Here is a 27,541-nt window from a genome sequence, read left to right on the forward strand (position 1 = left end):
ACCCTTTTCTTTGGAGGACTATTGTGTTGGCCCCAATTTATGTTGCTGTTGAGGCCTGTAAAGGTATTCCTGTTTAACTCACCGTTTTTGTTTTTCTCATTACATGAGCAGAAGATGAGGACCTCAGTCCACCTCCTTCTCCCGAAATAGTTATAAAGAAGAAGAGAGGACCTAAGAAGAAGGACAAGGACAAGCAGAGACCGCCGAAAGCTCGTAGAACCTACAAGCGCAAAAAGCCCGTAAGAAAACTCTTAATTGTTCTTTCCTCCGCCAATATTTTAGCTGGGTTCAGTTGGTCTTCTCTTTTTTTGTGAATGGGAAGTCCCTATGCAGAGGGCAGAAGGGTTGATCATTTGCTTTTTAAATCAACCCTTAACCACTTCCAGTCCGGACACTTTTACCCCCTTCCAGTCCGGACACTTTTACCCCCTTCCAGTCCGGACACTTTTACCCCCTTCCTGTCCGGACACTTTTACCCCCTTCCAGTCCGGACACTTTCCCCTCCTTCCAGTCCGGACACTTTCACCCCCTTCCAGTCCGGACACTTTTACCCCCTTCCAGTCCGGACACTTTCCTCCTTCCAGTCCGGACACTTTCACCCCCTTCCAGTCCGGACACTTTAACCCCTTCCAGTCTGGACACTTTCCCCCCCTTCCAGTCTGGACACTTTCCCCCCCTTCCAGTCCGGACACTTTCACCCCCTTCCAGTCCGGACACTTTAACCCCTTCCAGTCCGGACACTTTCCCCCCCTTCCTGTCCGGACACTTTCACCCCCTTCCAGTCCGGACACTTTAACCCCTTCCAGTCCGGACACTTTCCCCCCCTTCCAGTCCGGACACTTTAACCCCTTCCAGTCCGGACACTTTCCCCCCCTTCCTGTCCGGACACTTTCACTCCCTTCCAGTCCGGACACTTTAACCCCTTCCAGTCCGGACACTTTAACCCCTTCCAGTCCGGACACTTTAACCCCTTCCAGTCTGGACACTTTCCCCCCCTTCCAGTCTGGACACTTTCCCCCCCTTCCAGTCTGGACACTTTCCCCCCCTTCCTGTCCGGACACTTTCCCCCCCTTCCTGTCCGGACACTTTCCCCCCCTTCCAGTCCGGACACTTTCACCCCCTTCCAGTCCGGACCCTTTCACCCCCTTCCTGTCCAGGCCAATTTTCAGCTTTCAGAGCTATCACACTTTGAATGACAATTGCGCGGTCATGCAACACTGTACCCGTATGAATTTTTTAGCATTTTTTTTTGAGACAGATAAAACTTTATTTTGGTGGTATTTATTCACCACTGGGGTTTTTATTTTTTTGCTATGTAAATGAAAAAGTCCACAAATTTTGAAAAAAAGTGTTTTTGTTATAAAATTTTTCAAATAAATAATCTTTGTTCATAAATCTTGGCAAAAATGTATTCATCTATCTTTTTAGTAAAAAAAAAATAAAATAACCCAAATTAGTTTATAACCAAAATATATATTTTTCAAAAATTATTTTTACATTTTTATTATTTTTTTTTATATTATTATTGATGTTTTTTTTTAACATACTGTCACCCTAGCAGTACAGTGTCACCATGGTGACACTGTACTACATGTGGAGGGTGATGAAGATTTTTTTATCTGTTTTTACACTGATTGCTTTTACACCCATAAAGGCTGTAAAAGCAATCATTTCTCCTTCTCTCTGGCTGCATTCTTGCAGCCATTGAGAAATACTGTGAGAGCTGTGATTGGGCACAGCTTGTCACATGGTACAACGCTGTTGTGAATAGCCTTGTACCATGTGACCTCTGTGATCATTCACAGATTTCAAAGGTAGTAAGCAATGATGTCAGAAGTGACATCTTGCTTACACCTATTCATGTGATCACTGATTAGCCAATCAGTGATCACATGATCGGGACCTCACACAGTGGTCCCGTACAGTGATCGGTGTTCCGCTGTGTATTAACAACAGCTTTAACAATATTATCAAAAAGTCTACAAGCCAGGTCTTCCCTTTTTTGTGAATGGGAAGTGAAATTCACCAAAAAGTTATTCTTTAAAATGTGACTAAACCCCATACCCTGCACTCACTATATCTGGTCTCCCCGGACCCTGCATTCACTGTATCCGGTCTCCCCGGACCCTGCATTCACTATATCCGCTCTCCCCGGACCCTGCATTCACTATATCCGGTCTCCCCGGACCCTGCATTCACTGTATCCGCTCTCCCCGGACCCTGCATTCACTATATCCGGTCTCCCCGGACCCTGCATTCACTGTATCCGCTCTCCCCGGACCCTGCATTCACTATATCTGGTCTCCCTGGACCCTGCATTCACTGTATCCGCTCTCCCCGGACCCTGCATTCACTGTATCTGCTCTTCCCGGACCCTGCATTCACTGTATCTGCTCTCCGGACCCTGTATTCACTATATCTGGTCTTCCCGGACCCTGCATTCACTGTATCTGCTCTCCGGACCCTGCATTCACTATATCTGGTCTTCCCGGACCCTGCATTCACTATATCCGGTCTCCCCGGACCCTGCATTCACTATATCCGGTCTCCCCAGACCCTGCATTTACTATATCTGCTCTCCCCGGACCCTGCATTCACTATATCTGGTCTCCCAGGACCCTGCATTCACTATATTTGGTCTCCCAGGACCCTGCATTCACTATATCCGGTCTCCCCGGACCCTGCATTCACTATATCCGGTCTCCCCGGACCCTGCATTCACTATATCTGGTCTCTCCAGACTCCTGCATTCACTATATCTGGTCTCCCCGGACCCTGCATTCACTATATCTGGTCTTCCCGGACCCTGCATTCACTATATCTGCTCTCCCTGGACCCTGCATTCACTATATCCGCTCTCCCCAGACCCTGCATTCACTTTATCTGGTCTCCCCGGACCCTGCATTCACTATATCTGGTCTCCCTGGACCCTGCATTCACTATATCCAGTCTCCCCAGACCCTGCATTCACTTTATCTGGTCTCCCCGGACCCTGCATTCACTATATCTGGTCTCCCTGGACCCTACATTCACTATATCTGGTTTTAATTATTTTAGTAAATATAAACTGCTAAATACCTTTTCTCATCAGCAGTTAGAGCAGTCCTGTAACTTCTGTCAGTGTCCAGCTGAGCACTGGTTAGAGCTTGTAGGACGAGTTTTCTTTCTGTTCTAGGAGGATGCAGAACCCCTGACCTCTGTCTGGACAGTGCTGATTGGTCCTGTGCTGATCACATGTACTCTCCCAAGAAAAAAAAAACACTCTAGCAATACACACCAAACTGAGCATGTGCAGAGTGATAAGAGGGGGGACACTGGGAGAAGGGGAGGATCAGAGAAGTCAGAATTAAACAGCATTTTAACACAATGCAGAGGATTAACCCCTTAGGTTCCACAGTGAGTATAACAAGCATGCTTTACTGCATATACACACTGATTGTACTGTTGTGGGTTTAGTAACACTTTAAAAGCTCCAAAACATTATATATAGCTTCTGAAAGCAGATATTGTGTAGAATAAAATGGTGGCAGTTGCAATTCTTTATGTCACACAATTGCACTGCTGTTTATCACCCTGGTGCCCAACCTGTGGCCTGAAGGCCACATGCAGCCCTTTGGTATAAGATGTGCGCCCCTCGGACCTCAGCAATCTGCAGTGGGAACATTCATTGGGGTGATAGCATTGATCTCTACCAGCCTCATGTAACATGTTCCCAGTTTAGTATTGCCTTCAGCAGCCAACAATGTATTCTGTCCACACTCTCTGACCCTCATTTCCTCTGTTAGGTCTGCAGTCTCTGAGAGTCCTGTCAAGAATTACATATATTAAGCATTATGTGCATCCTTTTGGTGATGATTGAGACCCCATTAACTGCCTCCCGCCCGCCATATAGTACAATGACGGGTGCAAGGCGGTTCTCTTGTTCTGATAGGACGTCATATGACGTCCTCCCATTCTAACCGCGCATGCGCGGTTCCCGGAGCGGATCACGATCAACGGAAAGAGCCGAAGATGTCGCCTTGGTCATGTGAACAGCTGTGTCCAATCACAGCTGATCGCATGTAAACACGGAAATGCCGGTTATCGGCATTCTCTCCTCACGAGCTGTCACGCTGACAGAGGAGAGGAGAGCCGGTAATCGGCATTCCGCGGAGGGAACATGTACACTGATCATCAGGACACTGATGATCAGTGTGCCCTGATGATCAGTGTGGCCCCAGAAGTGCCACCTGTCAGTGTCCATCAGTGTCAGCTCTCAGTGCTCATCCATGCCACCTGCCAGTGCCCATCAGTGCCACATTTTAGTGCCTACCAGTGCACATCATTGCCACATATCAGTGCCCATCTGAGCTGCCTTTCAGTGTCACCCATCAGTGCCAGTCATTGCCACCTATCAATGCCAGTCAGTGCCACCTATCCGTGTCAGTCAGTGCCGCCTATCAGTGCCAGTCAGTGCCGCCTATCAGTGTGCATCAGTGCCGCCTATCACTGCCCGTCAATGCTGCCTATCAGTGCCACCTAATAGTGCCAGTCAGTGCCGACTATCAGTGCCAGTCAGTGCTGCCTATTAGTGCCGCCTATCAGTGCTGCCTTTCAGTGCCCATCAGTGATGCCTGTCAATGCTCATCAGTGCCACCTACCAGTGCCTTCTCATCAGTGCCCATCAGTTCCACCTATCAGTGTCCATCAGTGCAGCCTATCAGTGCCCATCACTGCAGCCTCATTAGCACACATCAGCGAAGGAGAAAAATCACTTATTTACAAAATTTTATAACAAAAACTAAGAAAAAGCCATTTTTTTTCCACAATTTTCGGTGGTTTTTGGTTTGTTTAAAAAAAAATTAAAAAACCCTGAGGTGATTAAATACCACCAAAATAAAGCTCTATCTGTCAGAAAAAAAATGATAAAAAATTCATATGAGTACAGTGTTGCATGACCGCGCAATTGTCATTCAAAGTGTGATAGCGCTGAAAGCTGAAAATTGTCCTGGACAGGAAGGGGGTATAAGTGCCCTGTAGGCAGGAAGGGGGTATAAGTGCCCTGTAGGCAGGAAGGGGGTATAAGTGCCCTGTAGGCAGGAAGGGGGTATAAGTGCCCTGTAGGCAGGAAGGGGGTATAAGTGCCCTGTAGGCAGGAAGGGGGTATAAGTGCCCTGTAGGCAGGAAGGGGGTAGAAGTGTCCTGTAGGCAGGAAGGGGGTATAAGTGCCCTGTAGGCAGGAAGGGGGTATAAGTGCCCTGTAGGCAGGAAGGGGGTAGAAGTGTCCTGTAGGCAGGAAGGGGGTATAAGTGCCCTGTAGGCGAGGGGTTAAGCTGGTAAGTTGACAATCACTGCTTTATCACCTCTATTTAGGCCCAAACCCTATGTAGAAAAACTACTGCAGCAAATGTGCAGATTTTGTTCACACCATGTGCGGAGATGTGAGTTTTTCTAACACAAGTCTCTGCAAGGACACAGAGAAAACAATTGTTCTCTATCTGCAGTGTCCAGACCACAATGTTGGTGTCACGTGAGTTTTTTTCTGCGTCAAAAAAACGCATACCTGTTGCATATTTCTGCACAGAAAAAGCAGGCACATGACACCAGATTTGTGGTGTAAAGAGTGCACATAGAAAACAGTTGTTTTCTTTGTGTCCTTGCAGAGACCGATGCAGAAAAATAAACGTCTTACATTAATTTTAGTGCACCATTTTTTTGTAAACCGTAAAAGATGAGGCTACATCGAGTAAACAGACACCAAACGTGTCAAGCCTCAAAACTTTGCGCCCTTTAGAGGGCAAAAAACTACAAGATCCAAAAGTTTCCATTAGTGAACCCGGAGCTAACACCCTGTGCTTTGTACAGCAATTTTCTTTTCGCTAATAATCATCAAAAAAAATACAGATAATAACTTCAGTAATAATGGCCAGGGAAGAAATACAGACATGGAATATTGTGGTGATCCTTTTACATTGTAAGGGAAATGACCCCGTACATTGGTGGTCAATGGAGAAGGGACGTGTCTTATATTGGTGGTCAGTGCAGAAGTGACCCAAAAAAATAAGGGGCTGTGGAGAGGGGCCGTGTAACGGAACCGGACCCCGACTGCACTTGGGTACTTCCGTTAGGGTACCGATTCCCCGTCCGAACACCGACCACGGACACCACAGCATACAAGACTAGACGACACCAGTCTTGAAGTAAAACCAGGAAATAGACTAGTTTATTTGAACACAGATACAAGATATATACATTCAAGGGAACAATCCCCCCTCCCTGCATAATGACACAGGGCGGGCAATCTACATTTAGTAACAAGAGACACACAGGTATTCAAACTTCACACCAGCAGACAGTCCCATCAGAAGGGAGGGCTGCTGGAGACACCCCCCACCAAGACAACACACAAACACATACATCCCATAATAGTTTGCTCCTAAGCAAGACACACAATAGAGCAATGGGATGCAACCACATGGCATTAAACAATGAACAACCCCCCCCCCCCACAATATTAGGACAGATCACCCTGTACTCTTAACAGGCACAGGGTGATTTACACATAAGAGGGATATGGGGTGCTGAGATAGGGGTCTCCCCACCTCTCCAAAGTGAGCTGTGTTCCATGGGCCCCCCACCCAAAGTGACTCCCATCACAGGCCGACTTACATTGGTGGCCATTGAGAGATGTTCCCCCTAGATTTGTGGTCAGTAGAAGGACCCCCCCCCCCACACTGGTGGTAAATGTAGTGCCCCTTTTTATTGGTGATCAGACAAGGGGTCAATCCGCCATTGCTCAAGGAACCCCTAGCATCCTCTAGAGCAATGGGTGTTAAACTCAATTGCTTTGCGGGCTGCATCAGCATAACCGGTACCAGTTGTATCTGTAAGACTAGATGTCCAGAGCACCCCCTTCCTTACATAAGATGTCAAGAGCCCCCCACCATCCAAAGTCAAGAGTCCCCCTCCCTCACATCACAGTGCACCCCCTTATCTTGTGCTGCTTCTGGGAAATAGCTGGAGGAAGAGCTGGAAAGCAGACAGTGTAGGGTCTGGAGGAGAGCTAGAGTCAGCTGTCGGAGTCTGCTGAATGCTGAGACTGTGGAGGTGGCGACAAGGGGGTGCTGCGGCTGCACAGAGAGGTTCAGGATCTGTAGGAAGAGTTCTGACCTTGTCTTTTCTGCCAAGTGATAAAACAGGGAGGGGGGTTGGGGAGGAGTAGTGGCAAAGACAAGCTTCTCCATGTTTCTGCACAGAGATATGCAGGATCTGACGAAGGAGTTTTGTCCTCCTCTCTGCTGTCGACAAGGTGGAGACGAGGGGGATGCTGCGGCTGCACAGAGAGGTGCAGGATCTGTAGGAAGAGTTCTGTCCTTGTCTTTTCTGCCAAGTAATAAAACGGAGGGGGGTTGGGGGGGAGTAGTGGCAGAGACGAGCCTCTCTATGTTTCTGCACAGAGATATGCAGGATCTGACGAAGGAGTTTTGTCCTCCTCTCTGCTGTCGACAAGGTGGAGACGAGGGGGATGCTGCGGCTGCACAGAGAGGTGCAGGATCTGTAGGAAGAGTTCTGTCCTTGTCTTTTCTGCCAAGTAATAAAACGGAGGGGGGTTGGGGGGGAGTAGTGGCAGAGACGAGCCTCTCTATGTTTCTGCACAGAGATGTGCAGGATCTGGCAGAGGAGTTTTGTCCTCCTCTCTGCTGCCGACAAGGTGGAGACGAGGGGGATGCTGCGGCTGCACAGAGAGGTGCAGGATCTGTAGGAAGAGTTCTGACCTTGTCTTTTCTGCCAAGTGATAAAACAGGGAGGGGGGTTGGGGGGGAGTAGTGGCAGATAGGAGCCTCTCCATGTTTCTGCACAGAGATATGCAGGATCTGATGGAGGAGTTTTGTCCTCCTCTCTGCTGCCGACAAGGTGGGGGTGGAGACGAGGGGGATGCTGCGGCTGCACAGAGAGGTGCAGGATCTGTAGGAAGAGTTCTGACCTTGTCTTTGCTGCCAAGTGATAAAACAGGGAGGGTGGTTGGGGGGGAGTAGTGGCAGAGAGGAGCCTCTCCGTGTTTCTGCACAGAGATGTGCAGGATCTGGCAGAGGAGGTTTGTCCTCCTCTCTTCTGCCGACAAGGTGGAGACGAGGGGGATGCTGCGGCTGCACAGAGAGGTGCAGGATCTGTAGGAAGAGTTCTGACCTTGTCTTTTCTGCCAAGTGATAAAACAGGGAGGGGGGTTGGGGGGGAGTAGTGGCAGATAGGAGCCTCTCCATGTTTCTGCACAGAGATATGCAGGATCTGATGGAGGAGTTTTGTCCTCCTCTCTGCTGCCGACAAGGTGGGGGTGGAGACGAGGGGGATGCTGCGGCTGCACAGAGAGGTGCAGGATCTGTAGGAAGAGTTCTGACCTTGTCTTTGCTGCCAAGTGATAAAACAGGGAGGGGGGTTGGGGGGGAGTAGTGGCAGAGACGAGCCTCTCCATGTTTCTGCACAGAGATGTGCAGGATCTGGTGGAGGAGTTCTGTCCTCCTCTGCTGTCGACAAGGTGGGAGTGGAGATGAGGGGGATGCTGCGGCTGCAAGAGAGGTGCCAGGGCCACATGAAATGGCCTGGCAGGCCAGATACGACCTGTTGTACTTGCGTTTGACACATGTGCTCTAGAGAAACACTGGCTGTGAAAGGCAGGTATAATGTGACAGATAATATTTGTGTGTATCTTGTCATTGGGGATCTTATTGCAACTGCGGCCATGCCCCATGTACCATTGTGGCAATGCACCCAGGCCTCTAAAAAGGCACCATGCAGGTAAACCCGTAGGCTGGCTTTGTCTTTAACTATTTTGTTTTCTCTGTGCGCATGCTTTTGCAGGACAGCGATGACGAGCTCCAGTGGGACGAGGGGATCAGAGGTCATGTCTCCCCGGACAGTGACTCCGAGATGGGTGGGAAAAAGCGAAAAAAGAAGCACAAAGAAAAGAAAGAGAAGAAAACCAAAAAGAGGAAGAAGGATGAAGAAGTGGTTGTGGAGCGCAAGGTTTGTACACAACTTCCACAGGAGCTGAGCTGGGGACAGGAGAAAGAGAGTGGCCCTTGAAATTGCCAGTTTCTGAAGTTAGAACTGTCTGTGTGTGGTTCTTGCAATAACTAATCGTCTTTGGCCTGTCGTAATTCTAGAAGGAGGTTAAAAAATGGGGAGGCTGAGTGGTTGCAGTGAGAAACAAACCGCTCTCCTAGGCATTGGCACTCATCAGGTTTAAAAGCCAGACAGGTACAGAACAGTGAGCACTTCAGCAGGAGTATGGTGCAAACGGGGCAGGATCTGAAACCTATGCTACTGAAGTGGTTTACAGCTCATGGGGGTACTTTCACTTTTTCTTCTTGGGTGCTGAAGGAACTTGTTACAGATCTGCATGCAGATAACTTCCTTTGATGTGTAAAATCCTCCCTAAGTGTCCATATTATTTTCTTCCATCAGGTGGAACAGAAATCCTCTGCAGTGCTGCTGGCCAGCTGGGGATTGGAGGATGTTGATCATGTATATACAGATGATGATTATCATACGCTAACCAACTACAAGGCCTTCAGCCAGTTTATGAGGTGAGAATGGTTCTATTGCTCTGCAGTGTGGGCTGATCTCTTATCTTTCTTCTAACTGTTCATCTTCACCATACAGAAGAAGGATGATAGATGTCTTTGATTTATGGCATGTGTTCTGTCACCCTACAGTAGGGTAACAGACTCATAGCCTCCCTCTGTCTGTATCACCCTGCAGGAGGAGGACAGACTCATAGTCCTCTTCTGTCTGTATCACCCTGCAGGAGGAGGACAGACTCATAGTCCTCTTCTGTCTGTATCACCCTGCAGGAGGAGGACAGACTCATAGCCCCCTTCTGTCTATATCACCCTGCAGGAGGAGGACAGACTCATAGCCCCCCTCTGTCTGTATCACCCTGCAGGAGGAGGACAGACTAATAGCCCCCCTCTGTCTGTATCACCCTGCAGGAGGAGGACAGACTCATAGCCCCCCTCTGTCTTTATCACCGTGCAGGAGGAGGACAGACTCATAGCCCCCTTCTGTCTGTATCGCCCTGCAGGAGGAGGACAGACTCATAGCCCCCTTCTGTCTGTTTCCCCCTGCAGGAGGAGGACAGACTAATAGCCCCCTTCTGTCTGTATCACCCTGCAGGGGGAGGACAGACTCATAGCCCCCTTCTGTCTGTATCACCCTGCAGGAGGAGGACAGACTAATAGCCCCCTTCTGTCTGTACCCTGCAGGAGGAGGACAGACTCATAGCCCCCTTCTGTCTGTATCACCCTGCAGGAGGAGGACAGACTCATAGCCCCCTTCTGTCTGTATCACCCTGCGGGAGGAGGACAGACACATAGCTCCCTTCTGTATGTATCGCCCTACAGGAGGAGGACACACTCATAGCTCCCTTCTGTCTGTATCGCCCTGCAGGAGGAGGACAGACTCATAGCCCCCTTCTGTCTGTACCCTGCAGGAGGAGGACAGACTCATAGCTCCCTTCTGTCTGTGTCACATTTTGTCAGTGTCACTGTGTACCCTTGTTATGGAAAGGACGGGCTCCTAGTTGTTATCTGTGTAATTTTCCAGGAGAAGGGATATGCTTATTATTATACTTCTGTCTTTCTTTTTCACTTTCTTAATGGCTGCTGTTGACTTAAGCCCCCTTGCTGTGTCACATTGGAGATGTAGTGACAGACCCATGGCTCTTTGTCACTGTGTACCCTTAGGCCTCTCATTGCCAAGAAGAACCCCAAAATTCCCATGTCAAAGATGATGACCATCCTTGGTGCCAAGTGGCGGGAATTCAGTGCCAACAACCCTTTCAAGGCATCACCCGCAGCAGTGGCGGCGGTGGCGGCAGCAGCTGCGGCAGCAGTGGCCGAACAAGTGACCGTCACCCTCCCCTCTTCTACCAGCGTCTCCCCAGCAATGCCAATCCGCAGGGCCAAGACCAAGGAGGGCAAGGGTAGGCCCTGTGGCAGAGCTTGACGTGTCCCTTGTGTAATCTCTGCAGTGTGTTGCTGTACTTCTAAAGGTAGCCATTATGTATACTGGGCAGATATTTGAAAGCCTGAAGCCTACTGATTTCTTAGGAACCTGAAACCTCACTGTGACATGCTGCACAAGGTAACTTGTGCCACAGAGATTTTGCAGGTCCCTAGCAAATGAATAGACTCAGACATAATGGCTGCCTTTAAAGGTACTGTTGAAAACCCCAACCCACCCCTGCAGAAGCTTGTCCCCCCAATGTTCCCCATCCTTGCTTTGGTCCGCTCTTCACATTTGTTTCTGTCGCAGGTCCTGGCCACAAGAAGTGCACTAAGGGCCCCAGAGGGTCCGATCCTAAAAAAAAAGTAGGAAAAAAGAAGATGGGTCTGCTGAAGATCAAAATTGCTGGAGTAAAGCGCAAGGCTGGTAGTTCGGTAAGTGTTTGATGTGGTTGAAACCTTGTGTGTTCATCATCTTTTTTTTTTTTTGGTTTTCTATATCAATGTCCTTAACCATTTCTCACCTGCCCTGGCTTCCTCTTAAAAAGTTCTGAACACCCGGCGGGGGGTGCGAAAGATCGGCTGATCTTGTGACCACTGTGATTGGCTGTCACAGTGGTCACATGAGTGGGAGCTGGTCTCGCCAGCTACTGATCATTAACCTCCCTGGCGGTATTCCCGAGTGTAGCTCAGGGTAAAGTTTCAGTACCACAAACGGAACCCAGAAGACAGATGCCGGCATCTGCCAGAGGACATTACAGGGGACACTGCAGGAGGGACATCGCCGGAGCGAAGGACAAGGTAAGAGAAGAAGAGATCCTGGAGCAATGCTGCAGGGTATTCCCGAGTGTAGCTCGGGGTAAAGTTTTGGTACCACAAGCGGTAATCCCAAGCTGCACTCGGGAATACACTGCAACGTTGCTCCAGGACCTGTTCTTCTCTTACCTTGTCCTGCGCTCCCGCGATGTCCCTCCTGCAGTGTCCCCTGTAATGTCCTCCGGCGGATGCCGGCATCTGTCTTCTGGGTTCCGTTCCCTGCGACGTCGGGACGTATGGGGGATGGAACTGACGGGAAATTTGAAAGTTGTAAAAGTGACATTCACTAAATACACTAAAATCACATAGTATAACATTCCTGTATCAAACCATTTTACATACATTTTGTCCCGAGTGCTTTGTCCGGCGCCCTGCCTGCATTTTTACTGTTCTTTCTGCCTGGAAACTGAGAAACGTCCATGGCGTCCAAAAAGCGTCCCTTTAGGTCAGACGCGGTTTTAGACCGGCTAGAGAACAGCGATAGTAAATCAGAACCACTTGCAGAATTGAGTGATAATGATTTGTGGGGGAAATTCATCATCAGACACTGAAAACGATTCTGCGACTGAGCTCAGCGATGTGCGAACTTGGCGCTCTATTTCACATTTCAGTGTTTTTGGTTTGATTATATTATTGAATTAAATGTATTATTATTATATTATTATTTTTTATTAAATTATAATTTATGATTTTGTGTTTCAAATTTTATCATACCCGGGATGTTTACTAGACTCTTGTTCGGACAGATTTCAGTGAGTTATTCCCAAAAATTACAGCCTACAATAAAAAAAATACATATTTCCATGCAAAAAAATATACCGCTTTGAGCACAGAAATATGGACATAATCAGACCGCTAGAGAGGTTAACAGGACCAAGAACTGTCTTTTACACCTTGGTCTGGGATGGGATCGTGCAGTGATTAACGCTCATATTTGACAGCACACCACAGATCACCAGTGTTGTCCAAAAGGTTATATTTTATTGAACAATGATCACATCACAAAGTAAAGGTGCAATGTTTTGTAGCCACTCATGGCCCCTTTGCCAGGTGTGTGATCACATGCCTGATGAAGGGGCCCTGCGTGACTCCAATACGGTGCACCTTTCCTTTTGTGATGTGATAATTTTTCAATAAAAAACCTTTCGGGTGACATTGAAAGTTGATCTATGATGGTTCCAGTTTCCAGCTGGATGTTGCTGCAGCACCCACTACTTTTGAGCCTGTTCCAGGAATGTGTGCAATGGGAATATTGACATAATCTTGGGAGCGTGCAGTGAGCACGCTTTCAGCACAGAAACATTGGCCAGCCCGGCAACGCATATGTGCATCATGTAGGCATTAAAGACCACCCTTTTGCTGCCACACATGTGTTAGGCAGACTGGAAGGGGTTTAATGCTGAAAGTGGTTGTAAAGGCATGAAGGTAAAAAACCTTCTGTGTGCAGCAGTGCCACCAGCCCCCTCAATACTTACCTGAGCCCCATCGCGATCCATCGATGTGCACAACAGCCTCGGCTGTCCCGGGTCTCTGCCTCCTCATTGGCTGAGACAGCAAGCGGGAGCCATTGGCTGAGACAGCAAGCGGGAGCCATTGGCTGAGACAGCAAGCCTTTGGCTCCCACTGCTGTCAATCACAGCCATTGCAGAGAGAGGGGGCGGAGCTAAGCCATTGCTCTGTGTGTGAATGGACACAAAAAGACATAAAAAGCTGCTTGTTGTGGGGGCACCTGACAGGAGGGAGGGGCCTGCACTATAGTATTTAATGAGCCCATACGCACAGCTGCGTCCACAACCCAAAATATGTACTGAATTTTGGGCCGGTTCACAGTATGCCCCGAGCTGTCATTGGCACTGACACTATACTAATGGCACTGGGCAGGAAGAGGTTGACGTGTGGGGAGATCAAAGGGTTACCTGTGTGCTGTGTGTGTTTTACTGTGGGCTGTGTTAAAGCTTTCAACTGTAAGCCTGCTGCTTTGTATTGGTCTGCCATGCAGAGCCATCCAAAGCAGTGTGCTGGAGCTGACAGGGGAGAGAACTGTATTGTTTACATACAGTTCTCTCCCTCCGTCGTTAATGCTCCGCAATCACCGGGTGCTGGCAAGTAATCACCGGCTGGGACTCGGTGATTGACAGCTGAGGCCGCGAATAGCTGTGCAGGTAGGGCACATGCGCGCGCCCCCTATGCAAAATCACGTTGAGTGGATATAAAAAGTCTACACACCCCTGTTAAAATGTCAGGTTTCTGTGATGGAAAAAAATTAGACAAAGATAAGTAATTTCAGAACTTTTTCCACCTTTAATGTGACCTATAAACTGTAAAACTCCATTGAAAAACAAACTGAAACCTTTTAGGGAGTAGTAGAGAACCCTTTTATACATATTTAATTTTTTTCTGTCCAATGTTTGTGTGTTACTTTCAATAAAAGTTATTTTTCATTACTGGATTGTATTTTTTTAAATTTATGTTTATTTAACCCCTTGACGCCGATCGCACGCAAATATGCAGCCTTTCGGCGTCTGGGCCTTGACGTCGAGCGGCCACGTATTTGCATGCAATTAAAAAATACATATGTGCTGAGAGCACACACCCTGCGCCCTCCCAGCACATATGTTCGCTACTCCCAGAAAGGTCCCGATCTCCCCTTTCGATCGGGACCTTTCCCGATTATGTGACCGCCGTGATGGCAAATCACGGCTGTCACATGACACTAAAACCCTGCCCCGCCTCCCGGCTCCTGAAACTCTTAAAGGGCTGGGAGGCGCCGGCACCAAGAGGTTAAATTCATGATATTAATTAAAATGTCAAAAATAATACAATTACAGTGGGGATCGAAAGTTTGGGCACCCCAGCTAAAAATTTGTATTAATGTGCATAAAGAAGCCAAGGAAAGATGGAAAATCTCCAAAAGGCATCAAATTACAGATTAGACATTCTTATAATATGTCAATAAAAGTTAGATTTTATTTCCATCATTTACACTTTCAAAATAACAGAAAACAAAAAAATGGCTTCTGCAAAAGTTTGGGCACCCTGCAGAGTTAATATCTTGTACTGCCCCCTTTGGCAAGTATCACAGCTTGTAAACGCTTTTTGTAGACAGCCAAGAGTCTTTCAATTGTTGTTTGAGGTATCTTTGCCCATTCTTCCTTACAAAAGTCTTCCAGTTCTTTGAGATTTCTGGGCTGTCTATCACGCACTGCTCTTTTAAGGTCTATCCATAGATTTTCAATTATGTTGAGGTCAGGAGATTGTGAAGGCCATGGCAAAACCTTCAGTGTACGCCTCTTGATGTAATCCCCCGTGGATTTCGAGGTGTGTTTAGGATCATTATCCATTTGTAGAAGCCATCCTCTCTTTAACTTCAGCTTTTTCACAGATGGCATCAAGTTACCATCCACAATTTGCTGAAATTTTATTGAATCCATTTTTCCTTCTACTCGTGAGATGTTCCCTGTGCCACTGGCTGCAACACAACCCCAAAGCATGATTGATCCAACCCCATGCTTAACAGTTGGACAGAGGTTCTTTTCATTAAATTCTGTGCCCCTTCTTCTCCAAACGTACCTTTGCTCATTCCGGCCAAAAAGTTCAATTTTAACCTCATCGGTCCACAGAACTTGTTTCCAAAATGCATCAGGCTTGTCTATATGTTCATTTGCAAAGTTCAAACGATGATTTTTGTGGTGAGGACGTAGAAGAGGTTTTCTTCTGATGACTCTTCCATGAAGACCATATTTGTACAAGTATCTCTTTATAGTGGAATAGTGTACCACAACTCCAGTGTCTGCCAGATCTTTCTGGAGGGATCGTGCAGTCAAACGTGGGTTTTGAATTGTTTTTCTCACAATCCTGCGAGCTGTTCTGTCTGATATTTTTCTTGGTCTTCCAGATGTTGCTTTAACTTCCACTGTTCCTGATGACTGCCATTTCTTAATTACATTCCGAACAGAGGATATTGACATCTGAAAATGCTTTGCTATCTTCTTATAGCCTTCTCCAGCTTTGTGAGCGTCAACTATTTTCAGTTTCAGTTTTCTAGACAACTGCTTAGAAGAACCCATGGTGCTGATTGTTGGGGCAAGGTCAGATGAGTCTGGGCATTTAAAACCTTTGAGATTGACATCACCTGGTCTTCCCAGACCATGATTGAGAACAATCCATCACACTGGCAGGTCTCAGCTTGCCAAAGGGGGCAGTACAAGATATTAACTCTGCAGGGTGCCCAAACTTTTGCAGATGCCATTTTTTTGTTTTCTGTTATTTTGAAAGTGTAAATGATGGAAATAAAATCTAACTTTTGTTGACATATTATAAGAATGTCTAATCTGTAATTTGATGCCTTTTGGAGATTTTTCCATCTTTCCTTGGCTTCTTTATGCACATTAATACACATTTTTAGCTGGGGTGCAAAAACTTTCGATCCCCACTGTGTATATATATATATGTTTTTAAAAACTATCCATTTTGGTGGCAGTTTTCAGTCAAGTGCATCCTGAATTTTCAGATTCAGTCCAAAATGTTTATTTCGGTGCACCCCTACTTGCTAGCTGTGCCCTTCCAAACACTGGGACTGTTTACTGCAGACACTGGTACTGAAAAAATAAGAACTGCCTGTTCTTCTCTGTAGCAAATCAGATTTTTTTTTTAATATTTTCTCAAATACCTGAGCAGCATGACAAGATGATTCTGGTCAGGGAAAATGCAGCAACATAAGATATTTGATCCAGAAAGTCTTGAATAATGTCTACCAGTATGTGCAGATGTAGAATTTTACTTGGCTGATGGTTTTTCACTGTGTAGTATTGTGCTGACCCCTTCTTCCGATGTTATGCCGTCCTGTAGAGTGAGGAGATGGAACTTGCCGAAGTGTCTGACTTGGAGAACTCCAGCGTCCATAGCTCCTCTGCACCCTCGGATGCCTCAGGAAGGGTAAAGAGGAAGAGAGGGAGACCTGCGGGGAAGAAAAAGAAGAAGAAGAAGAAAGGTAACTGGGAGGTAGAAGTTTAATCACTTGAAGTCCGGACACTTTCCCCCCCTTCGAGTCCGGACACTTTCACCCGCTTCCAGTCCAGGCCAATTTTCAGCTTTCAGCGCTGTCACACTTTGAATGACAATTGTGCGGTCATGCAACACTGTACCCATATGAATTTTTTTGTATTTTTTTGAGACAGATAAAACTTTATTTTGGTGGTATTTATTCACCACTGGCATTTTTATTTTTTTTTTGCTATATAAATGAAAAAGTCCCAAAATTTTGAAAAAAAGTGTTTTTCTTATAAAAGTTTGCAAATAAATAATCATTCTTCATAAATCTTGGCCAAAAAGGATTCAGCTATCTTTTTAGTAAAAAAAAAATAATAACCCAAATTAGTTTATAACCAAAAAGTATAATTTTTCTAAATTTTAATTTTTTTAAATATTTTTATTTATGTGGTTTTTTTTTAACATACTGTCACCCTAGCAGCACAATGGTGACACTACTACTTGTGGAGGGGTGATGAAGATTTTTTTTTAAATTTTTACACTGATTGCTTTTACACCCATAAAGGCTGTAAAAGCAATCATTTCTCCTTCTCTCTGGCTGCATTCCTGCAGCCATTGAGAAATACTGTGTGAGCTGTGATTGGTCACAGCTTGTCACATGGTACAAGGCTGTTGTGAATAGCCTTGTACCATGTGACCTCTGATCATTCACAGATTTCAAAAGTAGTAAGCAATGATGTCAGAAGTGACATCTTGCTTACACCTATTCATGTGATCACTGATTAGCCAATCAGTGATCACATGATTGGGACCTCACACAGAGGTCCCGTACAGTGATCGGTGTTCCGCTGTGTCCTCTGTACACAGCGGGCACCGGATCACGGTGCCGGGCGCTCCCATGGAGCGTGCACAGGCTTAAAATGCGGGCACCGTTTATGAATGGCAACCCGCTCCTGCACTGCTCCCGTCTGGCCGTTTATATACATGGGCCAGACAGGAAGTGGTTAAAGAGAACTTGTCATTTTGTAATAAACACAGTCTGTGAAAGTGCTTGTGTGTGTGCAGTAGGCATTATACTTAGTTCTCCTATGGATGAAGGTCTTACATTTTATTGGAAGTGTCCACATATTGTTACCCTAGGTCTCCTTTTTCACTTTCTGCACGTGGGAGCCAGCCCTGTAAGAGATCCTTATGATGTATTACATGGGCTTCCTGATCATGTGATCTTTGATTGACTCTCACAGTGATTACGTGATCAGGAGCACTCTTACTGGTGCCCAAACAATTATGGTACAGCTGCACTGATGGAGGCACGCAGCTGAGCATTCTTTCAGCCCAAAACAGTGATCCTGGCCGTACACTTACAGTATACTGTATGTGGCTGCAACACATAAGGTCCACCACCATGTTGCCACATTCTGTATATGCATACAGCTGGCCTTAAGGTATTAATCCTTGTTTGTTACTCAGCTAAACTCAGCTGCAAAACTTCCTCTGCTCCCCCCTTTTGACAGTGACTCAATAGCTAAGCTTCCTCTGTATCCTCCTCCCAGTGTGACAGCTCAGCTTACTGTGCACCCCTTCCCAGCTGTGACTCAGCAATTCAGCTTCATTCTCCTGACCTGGCAGCTCAGCTCACCTTGCTCCCCTCCCAGCAGTGACTCAGTAGCTTCAACCTGCTTCTACCTCCGAACGTGGCAGCTCAGCTTCTTTGCTCCCCTCCCAGCAGTGACTCAGTAGTTCAATTATCACTGCTTCTACCTCCGAATGTGGCAGCTCAGTTCCTCTGCTCCCCTCCCAGCATTGACTCAGCAGCTCAGCTCATCCTGCTTCTCCTCCCACCAGTGAATTTGTAGCTCCGCTTCCCCTGCTTTCCCCTCCTGGCAACTAATCTCACTCCCTCTCCCAGCAGTGACTCAGCTTCTCCCCCCCAGCAGTGACTCGGAGCTCAGTTTCCCCCTCCTGGCAGTGACATAAGAGCTCAGCTCACCCTGCTCCCTCCCCCAGCAGTGACTCAGCAGTTCAGCTTCCCCCCCCCCAGCAGTGACTCGGCAGCTCAGCTTCCCCCTCCCAACAGTGACATGGGAGCTGAGCTTACCCTGCTCCCTCCCCAGCAGTGACTAAGCAGTTCAGCTTCCCCCCCAGCAGTGACTCGGCAGCTCAGCTTCCCCCTTCCAACAGTGCCATGGGAGTTGAGCTCACCCTGCTCCCTCCCCCAGCAGTGACTAAGCAGTTCAGCTTCCCCCCCAGCAGTGACTCGGCAGCTCAGCTCACTCTGTTCCCTTTTCATCTCACAGGTGGGCTATGGGTAGGGGGCAGAAACAGTGTCTGGCATCGTAAATTATTTACTGTTTGGACTGCCAATGTTGAAATCTTCCTGCCCTAGTTCCCAGTTCTGCTCCCTCTCCCATTGGACTTTTCAGTGTTCCTGCCCACCTTGGGAGTGGCTCCACTCCTGCTGTTATATCAGCTTAGGGTAGACTGATTTTTTTTTTCATTGAGTAGCTTTTTAATTTGTTTTTATTTTGTACCCCGTTGTGACTCACTCTAGTTGTCGTGGATGAAGTCATCTCTGCTGGGGAGGGCTATGAAACTGACCACCAGGACTACTGCGAGGTCTGCCAGCAGGGGGGTGAGATTATCCTGTGTGATACCTGTCCACGGGCCTATCACCTGGTGTGCCTGGAGCCAGAGCTGGAGCGAGCACCTCAGGGCAAGTGGAGCTGTCCTCATTGTGTAAGTTGTTATTCCATAATTCAATGGCACTTTGTGGTATTTTTTTTTCTTTTTTGGATTCAGGGATGTTTAAATCACAGGGATGGTGCTGACCAATCAGATGCCATTTAGCCTGAACTGTCATCGCTGCAAGGAGAGGAAAGAAAGCAGTGAGGCATTCAGATCTCCCATCTCCTCTCCTACCACTCAGCATGGGATGCCTTCAGGGAGGCTTCCCGTGCCGCTCCTGTATGAAGTCGAGCTATGGCAAGCCTGGGTTCACACAGGAGCAGTGGGGAAACTGCATGCGATTTGGACAGGAACCGCATTCCCGTTCAAAATACATGCTAATCTTTGAGACGCAAATTGCGTCCATTTGAGCAAATTGCACTGCAAAGAATTGGTTAAGGTATCGGGGGTATTTTTACGAGCACTCATGAAAATACTCGATATCGGCAACTATACCGGTATCGATGCATCCCTAAAAAAAAAGTTAAAACAATATCCTAATCATACAGGACAGCAAGTCATAGACCATAAGTTAAATGCCGCTACCTTTTGTGATTGGTCACTGAAAAAATCTTTGTAGGGAACGTCCCCATACACCATAGAACCCCGCCCACTCCATGGGACTTCAGGTTTTTGCTACTGTCCTTAGCTGATGGACATCTCCTGTAAAGAAATTCTTTGACTCTTCTATCAAAATCTAACTACATATTGCGTCAGAGCTCACTATCACTTTCCAGTGCTGTGGCCTTCCTAAACCATCAAGGTGGTACCAGAAGTCAGGTAGCCATGAACGAAGCAAGCCTAATTCTCTCCTAGGCAGACAGCCGTATTTCAATCTTGTCCGCTATCTGCATACCTGGAGTGAAAAACTGGCAAACGGACTCTTTGAGTCACCAATGCCTCCACCCTAAGATCTTCTTGATGCTCTTTCGGAAATGGCGAACACCAAATGTTGATATCATGGCCTCCAGATTCGACAAAAAGCTGGACAGGTTCGTGGGCAGGTTCGTGGGCAGGTTCAGAGATCTCTGGCCTTTGCAGTGGAAGCCCTGCTGGTTCCCTGGTCCAATTTTAGACTGGTGTATTCTTTTCCCCCCCAGTGAAAGTTCTCCCTCGACCACCCCACAATATAGTGGAAGAACGGATTCAGAGGATTCTCATAGCTGCATATAGGCCCAGAAGAACTTGGTAGATGGACACAGACTCCTGAAGGATGAGCCTTAGCCTCTGTCAAACAGGCCGGACTGCCTGTCACAGGGCCCACAGGGATCCACCCTGATTCTCAGCCTCTGCCTTTAACGACATGGATGTTGAAACCCAGGTCCTAAAGGATAATGACATTGCTGTCATTCCTATCTTGCTCAAGGCAAGAAAATCCACCTCTTGTAGGATCTACCTTTACACTTGGAGGGTCTGCTTTGGCTTGTGCAAAAGGAGGAACTCTAACCCCTGAGAGTACTTTGTTCTTCATTTTTTTTTCTTCTTTAGAGTACTAAGAACATCTGGTTCTTAGTACTCTAAAGGAACAAGTTTTGACCTTATCCATTCTGTTCCAAAAACCTTTGACTTTGCACTCTCTTGTCAAGACCATTACAGAAGGAGTTACTTGTGTCAATCCCCACTCTGACCTCCTATGTCATCAGGGGACCTGAATCTGCTACTTTTGTTTCAAAACCACCCCTTGAACTGATTCAGGATATCCCATTGGAAGGTTTCTTGAATAAGGTGGCCTTTCTGGTGGGCATTACCTCTGTCAGGCATGTTGAGTTGATGGCCCTCTTTAGCAAGGAGCCTTTTCTAGTCTTAAACATAGGAACAAAAAATTGATCCTGAGACCCAGACCTGCCTTCCTCCCCAGGTTGTTTTTTCCTTTCACCTTAATAAAAACATTATTCTCCCTTCCCTATGTCCTGCTCCAAAACATGCCAAGAAGATTTTACTTCACTGCCTGGATGTAGTCAGAACAGTTAGGGCCTAAATGGCTGCAACATCTTCCTTCAGAAGTCACTTTTTATCCTTCCTGAAGGCTCCAAGAAAGGACATCCTGCTTCCTCTTCCATCATTGCTAATTAGCTCTGGCCACTCATTTTCTGGGCTTGTGCTGCTTCTCCCTCTCATTCTCTGAGCTCTACTGTACAGTAGACTGCAAAAGGCTGATACCAAGTCAAAATTAGGTACTGCTGACTCCTAGACCACTTGCAATTAAAAAAAAAAAACAATTACTAATGAATATAGAGCTGCATTAATTTGTGCCTTTTATTTTTGGAGTTCAGCTACCAGGTAGAATAAAGACTTTGTTCATTTTGTGTTTTTTTATTCTTGACTTTTGGTCGGCAGGAGAAAGAAGGAATCCAGTGGGAGGCCAAAGATCTGGAAGAGGAGGAGATGGAAGAGCGTCGACGGGACAGACGAGAGGAGGAGGATGACCACATGGAGTTCTGCCGTGTGTGCAAAGATGGTGGAGAACTGTTATGCTGTGATGCCTGTGTGTCCTCCTATCACATCCATTGCCTAAATCCCCCTCTGCCCGACATCCCGCACGGAGAGTGGCTGTGCCCACGGTGTACGGTGAGAAATGTGCATCCTCAAAAAGTTGAAACTGAACCCAGGATAGACATAACATAACATGTGCAGTATAATTGTAACTGTTTAAAGTATTTCTGAACCTAAAAACAAAAATGTAATAATTAAGACTGCAAAAGGTTGAATTCAGGCAATTCTGCTGTTTGCATTTTAAAATATGCATTTTATCTGCTTCTGTGCCACCCTATAGGAGAAATACTGCTACAGGGCGGCACGTGATTTTGCAGTTTCTTGTAGGGGGCGTGCGCCCTACCCGCACCGCCATTCATGGCCTCGGTTGTCAATCAACGGGTCCCAGCCGGTGATTCCCCGCCAGCACCCGGCGATCTCCTAGATTACCGAAGTGGGATAGACCTGTGTATAAACAACACAGATCTCTCCCCTGTCAGCTCCTGCACACTGCTTTGTAAAGCTCTGCCATGCAGAACCATACAAACCAGTGTGCTTACAGTGGAAAACACTCAGCACACTGAAACAGCACACAATTACCCCTTTGATTGCCTCACATGTTAACCCCTTCCTGCCAAGTGCTATTAGTACAGTGTTAGTGCTTTTTATTAGCACTGATCACTGTATTAGTGTCACTGGGGATGTCAGTGACACCAAGTCAGTTCCCCCCAGTGTCAGAATGCCGCAGTCCTGCTATAACTTGCTAATTGCCGCCATTACTAGTAAGAAAAAAAAATTCAAGTATATATACCGCCATTTGTAAACGCTATAACTTTCGCATAAACCAATTAATTTACACATATAGGGAGATATTTTAGCAAAGACATGGAGCAGAATACATTTTGTCCTAAATTTATGACCAAATTTGATTTTTAAAATTTTCTTTACTGGATATGTTTTATAGCAAAAAGTAAAAAAATATTTTTTTCTCAAAATTGTCAGTATTTTTGTGTTTATAGCGCAAAAAATAAAAACCGCACAGGTGATAAAATACCACGGAAAGAAAGCTCTATTTGTGGGAAAAAAAGGATGTAAATTTCATTTGGGTGCGGTGCTGCATGACCGCGCAATTGTCAGTTAAAATAACGCAGCTCTGTAACGCAAAAAATGGCCTGGTCAGGAAGGGGGGGGGGGGGGATCCTCTGGAGGGCAAGGGGTAAAAAAAAAAAAAATAGAAAATGGAACTACAGTGCATATGAGTACCACAAACCAAAAAAGCAATTTAATTCATTTGTATTATTTAAAGCACACTCACCCATTCTTCAGTGTCTCCATGCTTTCTTATTTTGTTGAGAAATTACTTGTGTGTGAAAAACACCCCTTATCATTTCCGGTTGTGGCCATCTTGAGTAAGGGCAGATGATTCATGCAGCATTTACTTCTTGGAATCCATCTGCCCTTAGCTCAGGCGTGTAGGAAGGAGGGTGTGCTTAGCTGAGAAAACCCCTCCTCCCCTGAAGCCTCTTGGGATGTATGGGATCATTTCTTGATACCAGGAAGTAACTGCAGAAATGTAAAACAAAACTGCTTAAAACAAGTAAATATGACATTTTTCTTCACTGTTACTAATGATAGCAGCTTAAGGATTTAAAAGTGAGTTAATTTAGAGAGCAAAGTTTTGCTTTAATATTTGTTCGATAAGTGCAAAAAAAAGAGAAAAGGTTGATCCTCCCAGAAATCTAGTGATTTCATAACATTCTGTGGCGAAATGACAAAACAATTATTATACAGGATTTATATGGCGCCGACAGTTTGCTCAGCGCTTCACAAAATGAAGGCAGACAGTACAGTTACAATACAATTTGGTACAAGAGGAAACAGAGGGCCCGGCTCCTCAGAGCTTACAATCTAGGAGACAATGCCTCTGATGCTGCGAAATCCCAAGCAGTGTCATCAGTCCTGCCAAGTTCACCTCTGTAAACTACAGGATCAGGCTTCTCCCCCACCATGATATGATGATGAAGATGAAGCTGTGCCTAGTTCAAATTGAGAAGCCAGCAGCTTAGGTGACAATGTTGCTCCTCAATAATTATGGTGCAGTGAATAGGCGTGGTCACCTTAGGACAGGAAGTGTGTTACTGGCAGGATCGCCAGGTGAAAATACAGAAAAAAAGGGCTAAAAAAGAAAACCAGTGCAGCCACCACATCTAAGGACCTGTCAGCATATTATGTTATTGTTTTTAGGTTCATATTATACTGTTATCTATTGAAGAATCTTTCAAGAAGCTTTCAGCCTTCTCATGAAGTGTATGCAGGATGTATAATGTGTCATACCCATTTGTAACAAAGGTTTCCTTCGTGTCTGCAGTGCCCACGGTTGAAAGGGAAGGTTCAGAAAATACTACACTGGCGTTGGGGTGTTCCCCCGGAAGGAATTCAGCCACCCCAGGAACCCAATCCACCTCTAGATCAGGAACAGCCCATAATCCTGCAAGGCAGGTCCGAGAGAGAATTCTTTGTGAAATGGCACGGCATGTCATATTGGCACTGTAGCTGGATCACTGAACTGCAGGTGTGTATGATTCGTGGTTCCAGAGGCCTCAAACCGAGTGGTGGTGTTCATCTAGATTGCAGGAGTCGGTCAGACCAGTGCAGCAGGAGGTTCCAGAGGCCTCAAACCGAGTGGTGGTGTTCATCTAGATTTCAGGAGTCGGTCAGACCAGTGCAGCAGGAGGCTGACACTGTGTAACAGCAAATCAACAAGTCATTTCATTTTTGTGGTATTAAGGGAGCAATGTCACATATATGGTGGGAATGTCCCAAGATACAGGTATATTGGGAGGATATAATTCACTTAACCACTTCCCGTCCGGCCGCTGTATATAAACGCCCGGACGGTGACAGTGCAGGGGCGGGTTGCCGTTCATAAACTGTGCCCGCCATTTTGGATTGTGCCCGCTCCCTGGGAGTGCGCAGCACCGCGATCCGGTGCCCGTTGTGTCCGGAGGACACAGCGGAACACCGATTGCTGTATGGGACCTCTGTGTGTGGTCCCCTTCATGTGATCACTGATTGGCCAATCAGTGATCAAATGAATAGGTGTAAGCAAAATGGCACTTCTGACATCATTGCTTACTACGTGTAAAATCTGTGAATGATCACAGAGATCACATGGTACAGGGCTATTCACAACAGCCTAGTACCATGTGACAAGCTGTGACCAATCACAGCTCACTCAGTACTTCTCAATGACTGCAAGAATGCAGCCAGAGAGAAAGAGAAATGATTGCTTTTACAGTCTTTATGGGTGTAAAAGCAATCAGTGTAAAAAAAAAATCTTCATCACCCCCCGCAAGTAGTACAGTGTCACTATGGTGACACTGTACTGCTAGGGTGACAGTATGTAAAAAAAAAAAACAATAATATAAAAGAAAAAAATAAAAATGTTTTTTTAAAAAATTATAATTTTTGGTTATAAACTAATTTGGGTTATTTTTTTTACTAAAAAGATAACTGAATACATTTTGGCCAAGATTTATGATGAAAGATTATTTATTTGCAAATGTTTATAAGAAAAACACTTTTTTTTCAAAATTTTTGGACTTTTTCATTTATACAGCAAAAAAAAATCCCAGTGGTGAATAGATGCCACCAAAATAAAGTTTTATCTGTCTCAAAAAAATGCTAAAAAATTCATATGGGTACAGTGTTGCATGACCGCTCAATTGTCATTTAAAGTGTGATAGCACTGAAAGCTGAAATTTGGCCTGGGCAGGAAGGGGTGAAAGTGTCCGGACTGGAAGTGGTTAATACAAGAGATTTTGGGGACTATTATCTTGAAAGATCCGGGCACATGTTTTTTCCATATAACTGAGGTTACTGTAGAAAAATAAAAAAAAATCTGATGATAGTCCACCTAATAAACACAGCAAAGGGATTGATACCCAAATACTGGCAGGAGCAGGAAGTACCGAAAATAAAAGATTGGATAAAAAGGGTAAATTATAGTTATAGGATGGAGGAACTGTATCATGTTGAAGGCAGATTGGAGAGATCTAAAAAAAATGGGAAAAGTGGGATGGGTTTAAAGATCAAACAAACATGCTGAATTGGTTGGATTAGAGAATGATGAAAAGAGAGGTCATGCATAAAAAGAAGAAAAGGAAAAAAAGGTGAAAGGAAAGAGGGGAAAGGGGAAGAAAAGAGAGAAAAAAGAAAAAGATGGGAAATTGGAGGTAGGAAGATAGGGAAGAAGAGAGGGAGATCCTGAGATTAAGGCTCCATGTAGACGGAACACTTCTGAACGATGGAAACTGACTACTGGAATACGTAGGTTAAAAAAATGTCTGTTTAGCCACATTTGCACACCGTGTTTATGAGCGTTTGCGTTTAGAAGCGTTTTTAAAGATAACCTCAGGAGACCTTCCAAAATGCCCAGAATGCACTGAAAAACAGTAAAAAATTAACTATTTCAGACATTTTGAGAGAAATAGAGAAAGCAGAAGCAGAGAGAGCAGTATGTGTTGAGATTAGCTGTCTCTTTTTTTGTGGCGTTTGGATGTATTCCGGCTCATTTCTGTGCAGAAATTATTGCAGCCGTGTCTAACATATTTTCTTTCATGCGAAACCTCAAAGTACGGTGTACCGGGTCCATTTGAGTACCGGGAAAACGCTTTGCATGCATTTTTCATGGTGAAAAAAGGCTCTGGACAGCATCTGGAAATGGAAGAGTTAAAAAAAAATTCCAAACGCTTATAAACGCGGTTAGCTGCATTTACAAGCGTTTGAAATGTTGATAAAATCTACTCCTTTACGCAAGTTTGGGACGTTTAAAAAAAAAATGACTGTAAGCTCAACTGCCTTTAAACGACGATGTGTACACGGACACATAGGAAAACATTGGGGAGAGTTCAGGGGCGGGCTGCTGACAAAAACGCAGAAAAGCTCCTAAACGTCAGTTTATCAGCTGCAGTGTACATGGAGTCTAATAGAGGAAGGGAAGGAACTGGGAAAAATAGGGGTAGAAATGGGTGGGTGGGTAGGTACGATTAGGATTGGGTAGGGGAACTTTGGGTTCAATGAGAAAAGGGAAAAGTTTTTCTTTGTTTTGTTGAATGATTTGATCATTGAATTTTGTAATATTGAGATATTGAAACTAATAAAAACGTAATAAAAATTTAAAAAGAGAGAAAAGGGGAAAGAAAAAAAAAGAAACAAAAAACAAGTAATTTCATTTTTAAAGTGGACCTTGAAAGAAAGTGCAAAATGTACCTCTTTTGTAGCACCTTTCCACATGATATAACACTAAGTGAAAGAAAAAGAAAAACAGGTTGGAAGGAAAAAAAAAAAAAGTTCCTTATGTTGTGTCAGGTCAGCTTGCCTGGGGGGGTGACATCACTGGGCCTGCTTTTTGGGATCCTTGGATAGCTACAGAGGCTAAAACTGGCCATACACTGTTAGTTTTTTTTTTTTGTTCAGCTGGAGATGGATGGAGGAACCCCCAGCCAAGACATTGGGGTTCATTTACTAAAGCCAAATAGTCTGTGCACTGCAAGTGC

The 27,541-nt window shown here is 45.8% G+C and overlaps 1 protein-coding gene across 3 annotated transcripts in view; it reads left to right on the plus strand.

Moving 5' to 3' along the window:
- The window catches only part of CHD3 (chromodomain helicase DNA binding protein 3), a 156,347-nt gene that overhangs the window by 48,422 nt on the left and 80,384 nt on the right, over window positions 1–27,541 (plus strand). For all 3 annotated transcript variants that reach the window (XM_089694044.1, XM_089694043.1, XM_089694042.1), the window contains exons 2-10: window positions 112–239; window positions 8,836–9,000; window positions 9,442–9,563; window positions 10,722–10,960; window positions 11,293–11,417; window positions 16,647–16,788; window positions 19,339–19,523; window positions 21,849–22,079; window positions 24,352–24,555. In XM_089694044.1, the coding sequence (XP_089550170.1) occupies window positions 112–239; window positions 8,836–9,000; window positions 9,442–9,563; window positions 10,722–10,960; window positions 11,293–11,417; window positions 16,647–16,788; window positions 19,339–19,523; window positions 21,849–22,079; window positions 24,352–24,555 (1,541 nt within the window). The remainder of the gene's footprint in view (window positions 1–111; window positions 240–8,835; window positions 9,001–9,441; window positions 9,564–10,721; window positions 10,961–11,292; window positions 11,418–16,646; window positions 16,789–19,338; window positions 19,524–21,848; window positions 22,080–24,351; window positions 24,556–27,541) is intronic.

The sequence above is a fragment of the Staurois parvus genome, unplaced genomic scaffold (genome assembly GCF_062004578.1).
Source record: "Staurois parvus isolate SC_StPar_1 unplaced genomic scaffold, SC_StPar_1.0 ptg000647l, whole genome shotgun sequence".
Taxonomy (NCBI): domain Eukaryota; kingdom Metazoa; phylum Chordata; class Amphibia; order Anura; family Ranidae; genus Staurois; species Staurois parvus.